The sequence below is a fragment of the Bubalus bubalis genome, chromosome 18, assembly GCF_019923935.1.
Source record: "Bubalus bubalis isolate 160015118507 breed Murrah chromosome 18, NDDB_SH_1, whole genome shotgun sequence".
NCBI lineage: Eukaryota > Metazoa > Chordata > Mammalia > Artiodactyla > Bovidae > Bubalus > Bubalus bubalis.
Window position 1 is genome coordinate 25,221,866 of NC_059174.1, and position 14,462 is coordinate 25,236,327.

A 14,462-nucleotide genomic window follows, 5' to 3' on the forward strand; every position below is an offset into this window, starting at 1 on the left:
CTTGCCTCCTGTTTCCAGCCAGCTGCAGGCTGTTGGCTTGTTCCTACTGCAGGCAGGTGAGTCTGGGCCCAGGCTTCAGGTGGGGTCTGAGCTTGGAGAGGAGGCAGGCAGGAGCTGGCAGAGCTGGTCATCACATACGGTGATGGGGGCAGTGACGCCCAACAGCCCTGGGGAAGGGGGCACTGAGACTCAGAGACATTCGGGAACCCCTGGAGGGCCACAACCCAGGAGGCCCCGAACAGAGGTGCAGAAAGCCCATTAAGGGCTGTGGTGAGGGCCGGGGAGGCTTCAGCACCCAAGAGTCCAAGTCAGCCCCTGCAGGGAAAGCCAGGAATGAGAGAGGGAGGCAGGAGCCGTGGGGCCACCGGAAATGGGAAGAGACACGCACGCGGGCGGAGCCATACCTGGGCCTGCCTGCCCAGACAAGCTCCGGCTGGGTGCCTGGGAGCCCTGGGAGAAGGTGGACGGGGAGGAAGTCGCACAGGCAGAGTCCGGCCAGGGGCCTGCCCAGACTTGAGGTAAGAAGTGGCTGCTTGGGGCGGAGAGGTTGGGGGACCGTGGCTCCCAGCCTGGCTCACTTGACCTTGGCCGATCTCAGTCTAATTCTACCCCTGAAGGCAGGTGTGCGGCCCAACAAGGACTCAGGATTCAGGGCTGACGTGAAAGTCCTGGTGATCCCAGGGTCGCCCCTCGGGGCTCTGAAGGGGGTTTGGCCATGCTCACGTGCTGGTCATCAGGGAAGCTGGCAGGCGCGGTGTGCTCCCTGGGCTCAGCCGGGGAGACTGTGGAAGGTGGGGGGCCGAGGGGAGGCTGCAAACCTCGGTGCTTGGATGGGGAGGCAGGAGGCAGGCACCCAGTACCCAGAGCCTACTTCCACCAGGGATTTCACGGGAAACCGGTTTGGGAGCTGGTTGGCCCAGGTTGTCTGACTTTTGACAAGGTGGGGGGAAGGCAGTCTCCCTGGGTGAGACGGGACAGGGTGCGGGCCTGGGGGCGTGGCTGCCCCTCTGGCCAGCACAGGGTCCTTCCCACCACTCCCCAGACCCCTCACCTAGCAGCGTGTCCCGTCCCAGCCTGGAGCAAAGGGCTGATCCCACCACTGCCTCCTGTGGGAACTAGGGCAGCCTGCTGTCTCTGGGCTGGTTCCCTATCTGCCTCGAGGGAGGCGGCAGGAGCAGAGGTCTGAAAACAAAGACGGGAGCAGACATCTCCAGCCCCACCTCCACCCACACACATGCTGTCTCCTGGCCCCACACGACAGCCAGATGGAGGTGGGGGGCTGGAGCCGGGAGGGGGCCCGGCGCCCGTCCAGCTCTGCCCCCACGAGTTTGGCTCCCTGGGGCATGTGGGAAGCAGAAAGGGCTCCCCAAGTTCCCTCTGTTAATTAGGCCACCCCTGCTATTAAATGTCTGTCATCATCGCCCCATTACGCCTCCTGAACCATCTGCGCCCCAGCACTTATGGGGAGACCCTGGGGGCGCCCTGGCTGCCAGGGCAGAGGCGCAGGCAGGAAGTGGTGCTTCTGGGAGATGCTGGGGGCATCTCCCGGGGTGAGGATGGCCTTTCCACAAAGTACACCCGCCTCTTTATTTATCAAAAGAGGAGTGACGGTAGCCCCGAGTTCCAAGTAAGGACCCTGAGGCACCCTCTTTATGGCTCCCAGGTGCGTCTCCTGCAGCCAACACCTTCCACACAGCTGTGTGTGTGTATGTGTGTGTGTGTGTGTGTGTGTGTGTGCGCGCGCACGCTCAGTCGTGTCCGACTCTGTGACCCCATGGACTGTAGCCCACCAGGCTCCTCTCTCCATGGGTTTTTCCAGGTTTTTCCAGACAAGAATACTGGAGTGGGTTGCCATTTCCTACCTCAGGGGATCTTCCTGACCCAGGGATCCAACCTGTGATTCCTGCAGGTCTCCTGCACTGGCAGGCAGATTCTTTACCACTAGCGCCACCTGGGAAGGCTGTGCTGGTGCCTGCGTGCATGTGCGTGTGTGTGTGTGTGTGTGTGTCTTGCCGGGGGTGTGGCACTGGCTGCCTGGGAAGGTCAAAGTAGAGAGCCTGAGCCCTGGGGAGCCTGTGGCAGTCAAGCAAGATGGCACCTTGTTACCCCACGATGAAGCGAGATCTGACGTCTTTGCCTGCTGCTGTGCCACCTGGCGGGTAGTCGCTCAACCTCTCTGGGCCTCATTTGCCTCCTGTGACTCAGGAGTGGCGATGCCTCACCCCTGACCAGAGACACCTGGCCCAAGTCTTGGGTGTCTGAGTAGCTGCCACCCAAACCTCACAGGCCAGGCCTGGGGGTGAGCACCGACCAAAGGGGCACAACCATCGAGACATCAGCAGCAGCTGGGGTGGCCAGCCTGGGTCTCCTGTCCAGGAAGGGAGGCTCCTATGGACGAGTGAGAAGCCTCTTCTGCTCCTCCTAAGGGCCAAATTTCCCTTGAAAAGAGAGCCTGGAATAGTGAGAGCAACTGTGGCTGCACTCCCTGGAAGCCCTGGCCTCAGACAAGCCTGCACAGGCCCACATTATACCAGTGAGCACTGAGGCTCAGAAGCTCGAATCTGGACAGTTGGATGCCAGGTCCTGGGCTGTGCTGATTGGAGGACTTTGGGAGCAGTGTTGGGAGGAATCCAGGTGGGAGAGGGGCAGTAGGGAGCCTCCTAATCACCAGGCGAAGAGTCCACTCATTGGAAAAGACCCTGATGATGGGGAAGATTGAAGAAAAATGGAGAAAGTGGTGGCAGAGGATGAGATGGTTGAATGGTATCAGTGACTCAATGGATACGAATCTGAACAAACTCTGGGAGATAGTGGAGGACAGGGGAGCCTGGCATCCTGCAGTCCATGGGGTTGCAAAGAATCAGACACGACTTAGTGACTGAACAGCAGCAATCACCGGGTCTCCCCCAGGCAAGCCTGCCTCAGAGCAGAGCACCAGAGGTCCCCTTGGGAACAGCCGTTCTCCCAGATGTCAGCCCCCCAACCCCGGAGGAAGGCTGCACCCAGCTCACCAGCTCCAAAACCCTGGGCTGCAAAAGGGTGCCTGATATGTAAAGACAGGATGGGATCTCACCTGTGGAACCCAGGCCTCTGCGTGCCCCGCCCTGCACCTACTTCCTGCAGCAAGGGTGGTTCAGGCTGGCGGCCTGGGGAGTGGGATTGTGGAGAGGGCTTGCGGCCCCCGTTTGCTGGGGCTGCCCTTGCCCTGGGTTCAGGGGCTTCTGGAGGCAGGAGTGTGGTCAGAATGGCCTTCCAGGCCTGCTCTGGCTGGATCCAACCTTCCTGGCACGTGTACTTGGGGGGCTGGGCTGAGGTCAGACATTCCGTCATGCCCAGGGAGAGGGGGTGGCCGCCCTGTCTACCTTCTGTCTTAGGTAGCTGGTCACCCAGGCGTGCCTGCCTCCGGGGAAGGTCAACAGGGTGGTCCGGGGAGGCCCAGCCAACCTGAACTTTGTCTAAGGACCTGCATAATGTGTCTAGGCAGGAATAGGGCGACTGCAGGAGGTGGCGGGTGGGGGAGGGGGGTGGCGGTGTCTGTCTGTCTGGGGCAGGTCCAAGGACACTTCTTGTTGGCATGTGGTCAAGATGCCACTGGAAACAGGAAGAGGGTATTAAAGCAAGACGCTGGCCTTGAAGTCGGATCCTGTGTGACCTTGGGCTGGGTGCCCTCCCTCTCTGAGCCTCCATCTCTCCCTTCAGCAAAAGGGGCAAGACTTCCTCGGCAGGGCTGTGGGAGAAAGCACAAGTCCCTTGCTTGGTACACAGTGAGAGCTCAATAGGGGCGCATGGACTCTGAGTCTGAAGCCTTCAGGGGGAAAGGGGTGGCGAGAGGTCAGTGCTGGGGACACAGGAGCCCAGCGGCTGGTATCCAGGGAGTGTCTTTTTCCCCAGACCACAAGCCCCATGCTTTTGAAACCTGATGCAGGTAAACATGGGTGGGGCACCTGCCTGGTGCCCTGGGAGGAGCCAATGGGGTTGAGTCTGTCCTTGGGCCTCCAAATAAGGCCTCAGAAAGCCAGCTTGGACCTGGGTGACCCCTGTCCTTCATTCCACCACTGGAGCTGGCACCAGCCTCTTGCACCCCAAGTCTAGACTTGAATCTCCATTAAACTTGTCCCATTGGCTGAAGGTGCCTCTAGCTCTCCTGGGTCTTGGATTTGTCAGCCTCCCTGCTCCTTCTCCGGCTGGGGGATGGGTGGCGGAGGCAGGCCTAAAGCACCAGGCACACAGCTCCCTTTGTGAGGGCAGCTGAGTCACATGGCCTGTGCCAACCCCCTGCGCCCTGGGGTGGCTGTGATGGTGTTATCATGGGACTGTGGCTGCCCCCACGCCTGTGGCCAGGAAGCTTTCCCACGGGAATGAACAGGGAGGTGGCTGACAGCATCGGCCACCAAGTACATAGTCTGAGTCACAGGACCAGGGTTCGAATCCTGTCTCTCATGCAGATGCACTGTGAGGCTTTGGAAAAATTCTGAGCCTCCGTCTTCATCTCTGTTAAGTGGGAACAGCCATCACTGCCTGTAGAGGAGACACTGGACATGAAAGAGCTTTGCGAATGGTGGAGTGTGGGCCTGTGTCATTTGCCTTGACTTGGTGATAATCATGACATTGGCCAACATTTGTCGAGCACCGACTGTGTGCCAGGCATGATGCTCCATTATTTTCAGGGACACTCAACTTGCAAGGGGGAGAAGCCTGAACTTGGACAATTCTTGTCCAATAAGAACCCGCCCATACACAGGCAGGGGTGACCTTCCTGATGGTGGGCACAGTGCTTCACTGTTTGCAAGGCTGCCCAGGCTGGAGGATTAGAGTCGGGAAAGGGTGAGGCCTCCGGGCAGAAGCCCCACTGTACCCTCCTACTTGCCCACGCCTCTGCCACTGTGACCACCACGAATGTCCCGTCCTCCCTCCTGTACTGGGGACCACACGTCCTCCCACTGCCCTGACAGCCCCAGCTCTGTCTCCTGTGCAGGCTTCTCTGAACAGCAAAGCCCTTGCAAATACATCAGAGTACGTGTTTGTGCCAGGCTGGGCCAGGAGCTTGACGTATGTGGCCTCATTTATTACTACTGGTGGTGCTGTTACCATCTGCACAGATGGTGGATGGCTAGAGAGATGCTGCCTGAGTCCCTAGGCTGCCAGAGCCAGGAGCAGAAGCCCGTTGGCCTGAGCCCAGAGTCTGAGTCCAGCCTCTCGGCAGTAGCATTACCACCTCTCCTCCGTCCCTTCAAATGAAGCCCTTTTCTGCAACTTTCTGCACTCTCCACCCCATCTCTGGCCACTATCACCAGCCAGTAAAGTTCATGACCTTCCCTGGCCGTGGGGGACCCCAGCCCTTCACCTCTGAGCCCTAGCTATGTGTTTCTAGCGACCTTTTGGAAGGTTCCCCACTATATCACAAGGATACCCCATTCTGCTGTGCCCAAGGGCAGCCTCTTCCCTGTCACCCAGATCTGCAGTCTGTCCCATGCCCCCTGCATTTCTGGACAGTCTATGACATTGTATCCCCTCTCATGTGTGGAGTGGGGGTCCCAGCCTCTGCTTCTCATTTCTTGGACCAAAGTCCCTAGCCTCCCACCCACTTCCATCTCTAAGGCCCCAGCGGGGCTCTGGCCTCCCTTCCATATCCCATCCCCTCAATGCTGGTGCAGCTGCTAGAGCAGACCAAGGTTCCTCCTGCTTGAATAAATGCTGGGACCACCTGGGATCTTGTTTAAATACATACTCTGATTCGGTAGGTCTGGGGCACACCTGAGATGCTGGATTCCTAATGACTCCTCTGATCATGCTGTAGGTCTGTGGACCACCTTTTGCGTGCTGGTCACAAGAAATTCCTTCCCTGGCTTCTCAGCAGCATTGATGAAACCCCTTCAGAAGCAAACTCCCTGCTTTCAAGATCTTCCTGAATCTGCTCTCACCCTCTAATTAGATCCTACTTCTTTCCAAGGATGCCTCCCATGTCCCGCTTCTCCCCTCTCTGTTGATGCTGTCCCCTCTGCCCAGAAAGTCCTTCCTGCTGGTCTCTGTTCATTGAAACTGATTCTTTGAGATCCAGCTGCTCTCAACGGCCAACAAACCTGTTTCAAACCCTGGCTGTGACCCTCACCCTCTCTGAGCCTTGTCCCTCTTCAGTGGAGCAGGATAACAACTGTTCTGAGACGCAGGGGAAATCATGAATGTGATGAACCTAGCAGGAGCCTGGTGCCTGGCAGGTGCTTGGTTAGAGCCCATGGGTCTAGAGACCTAGACGCAGACCACTGGGTCTCTGAAACACCAGCACGACCAGCCCACAGGGTGGAGGATACAACAAGAACTCAGATAGAGCTGAGCATTTTACTCAGAGCCTATGGACACAGCCCTGGTACTGGTAATCAGTCCTGGTAGCAGTACTAGGAACAGGCAGCATGCGTGCTAAGTCGCCTTAGGCATGTCTGACTCTCTGTGACCCCATGGACTGCAGCCTGCCAGGCTCCTCTACCCATAGGGATTTTCCAGACAAGAATACTGAAGTGGGCTGCTGTTTCCTCCTCCAGGGGATCTTCCCTACCCAGGGATTGAACCTGCGTCTCTTCTGTCTCCGGCATTGGCAGGCAGATTCTTTCCTGCTAGCGCCACCTGGGAAGCACAGTAAGAGGTAGTGTTGTGATTAATAATAATTTATTTGGTTTCTCTTCTCCGACTCCCAGAGCTCCCTGGGGCTCTATGGTGCTGATAACTGACTCGCCAGTGTTGCTGCAATGTGAGCCAGGCTTGTCCCCCAACCCCTGGAGCCTGGCACAGTACCCAGCACATAGTAGGTCTCTGAGCAGGCTGATGGTGAGAGAGCAGGCAGAGCCTGGTGAGCAGCTCCTGCCCGGCTGGGCCACCTTCTAGGGCCTTTCCTACATGGACAGGGTGGCAGTTAGCTCCAGGCTTCTGCGTCTCTTGCTTGGACATCCAGCTCAGCAAGTCCCTGCCAACTGCAGACTGGTGCTGCTGACCCTCCATCTGCGCCCTGCTAGCCAGTACCCTCTGTGGCGTGTGTGTGTGTGTGTGTGTGTGTGTGTGTGTGTGTGTGTGTGTGTGTATGGTTGCTGTCTGGCTGGCCTGGATCCCGGAGAACAGCTGAGGCTGCTCCAGTGACCATCTGGCCTGGCCCTGAAGGACAGACCTTGGGGGAACTGAACCTTAGCAGTGATGATTTGCCCACAGACATGAATTTAAGGAATCCTGGATCCTTTTCCTGGGTTCTTTCCTCCTTGTCCTTTTTCTGATGAGGAAGAACATCTTCACCCCTTGTTTCTTGGTCTCCAATGTGGACCGGCCCCTCCTGCCCTGGCCATGAGGCAGTGCTCACTGCAGCCTGGGAGGGAGCAGCCAGCTGGACATAGACCCAGTGCCCACCTCTCCCAGGCAGGGGCACAGCCTGGTCAGCAGGCTGACTGCTTGGAGAGCACAGCACTGCTTTCCAGAAGCTCAGGCCTGGGGGCTTCCTTGTACCCCACTAGGTAGCTTTATTGCCCTTCCTCTTCCCTGCAGCTTGATTTATACGAGCCCGTAAGGGATGGACTTCACCGGCAGCAGCCCCTGGCCTCCTGGGCTGCCTGAAAAGCTTCCATTCATGCTGCAGCAGGTGAATGTTCCAGGCCCTTCTGCAGATCCCCGTGAGAGAGAAGGGACCTTAGGGCCCTGGGCATCCATTGTGTCCAGGGCCTGCTCCAGAGGCCTGGGAGTCTAAGTTCATGAGCGGTTAGGACAGATGGCTGTGGAGCCAGACCATCTGGGGTCCTGTCCCACCTCTGCCACTTCCCAGCTGTGCGATCTTGTGCAAGTTAATTCCCTTCTCTGGGCTTCCTAGCTCTTCCTTCTGCTTCAGCACATTCGTGGCGAACATTGACTGAGGGCTCATCAAGTGTCAGGCGCTGGTCTGAGCAACGAGTTTTCCCATGGTGCAATGGCTATGGCACCAGGGAAGAGTCTGGAATGTAGTAAATGGTCAGAACATATAATCCTTATTATTAATTATTACTGTTGTTATTGTTGCTCTCATCACTTGCCCTCATTAGGCTATGAAATCCTTCCAGCATCTGTGACTTGGAAATCATTGGTTCACATTGGAGGGATGAGGGAAGATGAGGGACTCCCCGCCCTCCACAGTGGGGGAGCGTGGGCCATCTGAAGTTTTCTGACTCCCAGGGTAGCCGTGAAGGTTAACAGTGAGAGGAAACTGCAGACAGACGCCAGTGGCCAGAAAGGGAAAGAGGGAGTCAGCCCATTTTCAAATTTATCTCTCTGAGCTTTCGGAGCCCCCTGGAAGGGTTTCTCCCCTGGGCCTCAGTTTTCCCCTTTGACCCAGCAGACAAACTGGAAGGCCATTTCAAGAAGCCCCTGGAGTCTCAGACTGCAAGACCTGAGTCTGCTGAATGTTGTGAGTGCTTGGGGAGCACTGAGGTGGGTCCCTCTGCTGGGAGGACAACTGAGGCTCAGGGAGGAGTCAAGGTCAAGTGGCCAGTTGTGTGTGGCCTGGCTGGCCGCATGCCAGGTGCTTGACACCACCACCCCCCCCCCCTTTCCACGGAGTCCCTTCCGCTCTGCTGGTCAGCTCCGGCTCCTGCCTGCTGCCAAGGAGGCCGGCCTTTCTTTCAGGAAGGGGCAGTTGTTGCCGGGCCCTGGGTGGAGGGGGCGGCATCGGGGCAGACTGTTGCCATAGTAACCCTGGCCTCTCTGCGGGAACTTTGGGGAGAACAGCCTTGGGGAAGTAACAGATGGAGGGCGAGGAGGCAGTTATCTCTGACCAGCATCCGTCCACAAAGCCTGGCACCTGGATGGGGGGGTGGGGGGAGGTGAGGCCGAAGTGCCCCCTTGCCCAGTGCTGAGTCATGGGCATCCCCCAATGTCCCCGCCTCGGTGCTCTCAGCCCTGCCCCCTCCCAGCCTCCCTCTGAGAAATCCGTGTGACTCACGTATGGTCCCGTCATCCCCGGCCGAGGTTGGAGGAGGGAGGAGCCCAGCTGGGGCAGGAGGGGGGTGTCCCCCCCCCACCCCCTGCAAACACACCCCGGAGCCTCCCCCGGCTCCACACTGGCTGCCTGCCTTGCACTGCCTCAGGAGAGGGAGTCTCCACGCGCACCAGCTCCCTCGGCCACTGCGGGACCACGGCTGGCAGGTTAAGCCTCAGAGGTGGATCTTTAAAGGTGGTTCTGCTGCCTGGTCCCACACGGGACCTTCTCCTGCTCATCACCAGGTACCGGATCAAGGGCTTGACGGCAGGAGGGAGGCGGAACGGGGGTGTGTGCGGCTGAGGGTGGGGTGGCGGTGGAGCGGGGTTCTGAAGTCTTTAGCCCACACATGAGCAGGGCTGTGCCGGGACTGGAGAGTTGCAGGCAGATGGACAGCGAGATACCGCGGAAGGGGGTGGAGCCGGAGAGGGTGGAACCTCTCAGAGCCGTTTGTTAGCGGGGGAAACTGAGGCTGGGAGTGGTAGGGTCCCTGGGTCCGACAAGCCTGGGTCTGCTCCATGGACGGGGAGGTACCGTTGTCTCCTGCCCCTGCCGTTCAGATGATAGAAGCAAGGTTGGTGAGAGGGCAGGGGGCTCACTCAAGATCACAGAACAAGTGCGGGGAGGGAAAGCCAGACTCTGGCCTCAGGGAGGAGAGGATAGGGCAAGGCGGCTGGGCAGGGGCACTTGAGGGGCAGCCTTGCCTGCAGCTGCCCTGGGGCTGCGTGTGGGGACCCCCCGCCGCCCACTGAGCCAGGGGCAACGTGGCTCTTCATGGCCCAGGCCCAGCCTTTGGGAGGAGACGAACCTGGCAGTGGGGTCTGAACATGGGGGACCTGAGATGAGAGAGAGCGTCCTGGGAACTAGCGGCAGTCGATGGGGAAGTGCCCCCCGCTTGCTAACCGCCAGGCCCCAGGTCCCCGTCTGCTCGGAGTTGATAGGGCCTCCCCACCTGTGGGACTTCTGGTTTCTTTCCCCACCTCCTTCCCAACCGGCCTCCTTCCTGTGGTGCCGTTTCATGGGAGTTAGGGTTTCCCATGGCCCCCACGGAGGTGGCTGGTGCTCATTTTACTGAGGAGGGTTGGGGGGGACATGAGTTGAGGCAGGGGCCCCTCTCACCATGCCGCCACCACTACCATCCTGCTTGGAGCAGCTCTTGCCTGGGTGAGGTGGGGTGGGGAAGAATAGCCTTTGTGGCTATAGAGGGCCCAAGAAGTTAATTATATAAATAATAACTGAGTGCCTACTGTGTGCCTGGTACTATTCTAGGGGTGGGGAATCATTTGAATGAGACAAATGGAGTGTGGGTGGTCCAGAGCCAAGCCCCTGCCCTACCCACCCCACCCCACCCACGCTTGGGCTATGCTGAGGGCAGAGTGTTGATTCCTTGGGATTGAGTTGGGGAGAAGGCTCTGGAGTCAGTGAGAACCATCAGGGGCTGAGTTAGTCCCCCAGATCCCAGGCCAGGGTTCCCGTGGGGTCTTCCCTGCCAATGACCAGGGTAGGACTAGCTCTTGGAGCCAGACCTGAGCCCCTTTGCTGCAGGGACACCAGGGGCCTGAGATGCACCCCCACCTTGGTCTTAGCATCACCGCAGCCACCTTGCCTTGCCTCTCTCTCTCTCTGGGTGCAGTTGGCCCTGCTGATAAGTGGAAGTGTGTGTTGGGGTGGGGGGTGGTAGCTGCCCCACCTCCTCTCCTGGGCTTGGCTCTGAGAGGGTCAGGTTGTGAAGGACACCATTCCGGGCGGGTGTGGCTCTGAGGGAGGCAGAGGCTCTGCTAGACAGCCTGCTCTGTTGTTGCCAGCCTTGGTGGTTCCCTGGGCCACTGGGCAGGACACCCTCAACTTGTCAGGGATACAAACAAACAAGACAATTAGGATCTGAGGCCAAGGAAGGAGATAAGCTTGCTGATGGAGGAGGAGAGAATTTCCTGACCTGGGAGGATGGGAGGCTCGCAGAGGGCATAGAGGTGGCCTTGGAGGCTGGTGGGGAGAGGGGGAGGGCTGATGGGGTGGCAGGGGTGGCATTCCTGGCTGAGAAACTGCAGTGGGAAAAGGTTTAAGAATGATGAGAACTGGGGGGACTGGAGCAGGTGATGGTACTGGAGAGCTGGCATGTGTCATTTTGGTAGCCTGAGTGCCAGGCCGGCGGGTTGCAATCTGCTCGCAGGGGAAGGGATGGTGGGAAGACTTGGCAGTACTGCAGCCAGGCCAGGTGGGGGATGGGGGGAAGTTTCTGGGGGTGTGGGCTGCCACCCAAGCTGGATGAGAAGGGCAGGATTGTGATGGGGGTGGGAGGGTCTGGCTACCCCAGGCCCAAGGCTCCTGTTTGGAGGGAGGAGTTTCATGGCTGAGGGAACAGAGTGGGGCAGTGGTCGGCCAGTCCAGGAGAAGGACAGGTACAAGAGGCGGCAGAGCTGTGGCCAGTCCATGTGCAGCGGGGGTGGGCTTCCTAGCAAGGTCCAGCATAACAAGTGCAAGACGGGCAGGGCAGAGTCTGCCATGAAGGAGGCCACGTGGACGGTGCTCTGGTTGAGTCTAGCCCCGGGTCACTTCATCCTCAGCAAGACCTGCGTGTGGATGGTGGGTGGCGGGGGCTGGAGTGAAGAGTCAGGGGCAGGGCTGGTGGGGGATGGGGGAAATGTGACCACACAGCCCCAAATCTCACTGCTGCCACCCCGCCTAGAACCAGAGCAGGTTCAGCACCCCCAAGCCTGATCCCAGGGCAGCCCTGTGACTCTGTGTTCTGACTCACAGCAGCTGGGGCATCACGTGAGCAAACCTAGCAGCTGGGGGGACCGGGACCCCAGGGACCAGGCAGATGGCAAGTGGGGGCAGGGCAGGCCTGGCACCGAGGGGCCTCTCAAGTGGCATGGAGTTCTGGCTGGACCCCAGCCTCCCCAAGCTTGCCCTCTGCCAGTCTGGTCCTCTCGCTCATCAGGAGTTCCTTGGGGCCCCCGGGGAGCCCTGCAGATTTGGGGGTCAGGTTGGGGCTGCTGGAGGAAGGAGCAAAGATACACATTTTCTGACCCCTGCCCGGTGCCTGCCCTGGCACAGGTGGGCTGAAATATCCCCATCCCCTGCAGGCCCCTCAAGCCCCAAATTCTGATTCACTGGGGGCTTGGCTGGACTAGAACAGTCCTGGATCCTTGCTGCCCTCGGACTCTGCCAGGCCTAGGCTCAGCGTTTTGAACACACCTTTATTCCCACAAGCTACAAGCTCCCAGTGTGCCCATTTTAGAGATGAGAGCACTGAGGCGCAGAAGGCTCCTCCAGGAGTGACCTCTTATCTTGGGGGCTGCAGAGTCTGGGCTCTTGTCCACTGTGTTCTTCTGCCCCTCTCCATGGGAAGGGGACTCCTCAGCCAGGCCGGACTCCGTGCTGGGGGCAGAGGACATGTGCCCTTGTCCTGAACCCCATCCTTGCCACTGTTAAGCCCATGTGCTTTTAAGGCAACAGGACCCATGGAGAAAGCAAGGCCACTTATCTGGGGAAAGCTTTGTTCCTCTCGGGTTGTGTGAACTTGGTTGTCTGCGCCTCATTTTCCTTATCTGGAAAAAGTAGATAAAACATAACAGGATCTACCTCAGGGGCTGTTTTGAGCCTGAAGGACTAATGCGGTGAATTGCTGACACCAGCGCTTGTCCCACAGGTTAGCCTTCACTATTGTGATCTCCCCCTTGGGCAGAGGGGTGCACGGAGGCCCAGAGACACACGTAATAGCTTGAGGGGGGACATCTTCCTGCCTCCCAGCCCCCAAGAGACCGAGAGCTACCTGGGCATCAGCAGAAACCACCCCCCCACCCCCCCCCGCCCACAGCCTGACTTGTGTTTTGGCGGGGAGGCCAGGGTGGTGGGAGTTGGGCTCTTGGGCTGGCGCTGGCTCAGGCTCAGGCAGCTTGTGGCGCACTTGGCAGTTCAGGCAGGCTGAGATAAAAGCTGAGCCCTGGAGGAGCTGGCAGGGCTTCCGGGCACCAGTAGACAGGCTTCTGCATTAGAGAGAGATGGCCTGGGGGTGGGGGCCTCTCTGTCCGGGAGCCAGCCCAGCTCTGGTCCCCTGAAAGGCCGGCGGTTAGACAGCTAATGTCTCCAGCCTGGCTCCCAGGGTCACTCACACTACCTCCAAGATGAGCAGCAGTGAGCGATCAGAGCCACCTCTGACTTCCCTCCAGTCCCCGGGTCTTTGCCTTCCTCCTTCCAGAAGCCCTGCCCTTGGCTCTCTGGGCCCAGGGGTGAAAGCAGAGGACTTTCAGGCTTGTATCCTGCTGCCTAAGGTCACAACCTCCCCAGACCTCAGTGTTCACACCTGTGCGTCGAGGTGACCCCCCCCCACCCCAGGATTGTTGCTGGAATTTGGGGGAAATGGCTGCAAAGCATGTACTCAGCACAGTGTGCAGCGTTGATGGGTCTTCCCTAAACCTCTGCTGAAAGTTTGGGCTTCAGGTTTGGTCACACGGTAGTTCAGTTAGAACTGAGTTTACATCCTTGAAAAGTGACCTTGAGCAGGTGGCTTAATTTCTCTAAGCCTCATTCCTTAGGCTGGAGAAGGCAATGACACCCCACTCCAGTACTCTTGCCTGGAAAATCCCATGGACGGAGGAGCCTGGTGGCCTGCAGTCAATGGGGTCGCTAGGAGTTGGACAAGACTGAGCGACTTCACTTTGACTTTTCACTTTCATGCATTGGAGGAGGAAATGGCAATCCACTCCAGTGTTCTTGGCTGGAGAATCCCAGGGACGGGGGAGCCTGGTGGGCTGCCATCTATGGGGTCGCACAGAGTCGGACACAACTGAAGCGACTTAGCAGCAGCAGCAGCAGCATTCCTTAGGCTGTCAAACGGGCAGAAGGATACCTGAATCCCTAAGTGAGACCCTGTGAGAATCATCTGAGTCAGCCCCAGGCTGTAGGGGCCCTTGAACAGTAGACCCCCCCATTCCCAGCTGTTCTGGACCTTTGCTTTCCCATCGCCCAGCTCAGCTGTCCCCCTGGGGGAGGCAGCACAAGATGGGTGGCTCTGGGGTTGCCCCATTCTGGTCCAGCTGTGTGAACTTGGACATGTGTATTAGCCTCTCTGTGCCTATTTTTGTCATCTTCAAATTGAGGATAATAATGGCACCTTGGGGCTTCCCTGGTGACTCAGTGGTAAAGAATCCACCTGCCAATGCAGGAGATGCAGGTTTGATTCCTGGGTTGGAAAGATCCCCTGGAGAAGGGCATGACAACCCACTGCAGTATTCCTGCCTGGGAAATCCCATGGACAGAGGAGTCCATAGGGTTGCAAAAGAGTCGGACACCGCTTAATGATTCAACAACAATAAATAACAGCAATGGCACCTTGAGAGGGTTAAGTGAGCCAAGAAATCTCAACCACTGGGTATAGGGCCTGGCACACCATTAGCGATGTCATCGCCACTCTTCTGGGCCATCACCAAGCCCTTCTCTGAGGGAGCCGCAGTGAGCTTATCGCAAGCATTAGCCCTGT

General features: G+C 58.5%; 1 protein-coding gene across 6 annotated transcripts in view; it reads left to right on the forward strand.

The window, feature by feature from the left end:
• The first annotated feature begins 387 nt into the window (after nt 1-387).
• The window catches only part of ADGRG1 (adhesion G protein-coupled receptor G1), a 46,260-nt gene continuing 32,185 nt past the window's right edge, over nt 388-14,462 (forward strand). For 2 of the 6 annotated variants that reach the window (XM_006059045.4, XM_044931925.2), the window contains exon 1: nt 388-518. Coding sequence is in view for 2 of the 6 variants with exons in the window: in XM_025268731.3 (XP_025124516.3) it covers nt 8,947-9,225 (279 nt within the window). In the remaining 4 variants the exon portion in view is untranslated. Of the gene's footprint in view, nt 519-8,710; nt 9,226-9,421; nt 9,555-14,462 lie in introns of those variants that run through there. The other 4 variants (XM_025268731.3, XM_044931924.2, XM_044931926.2 and 1 more) reach the window with 3 other exon arrangements.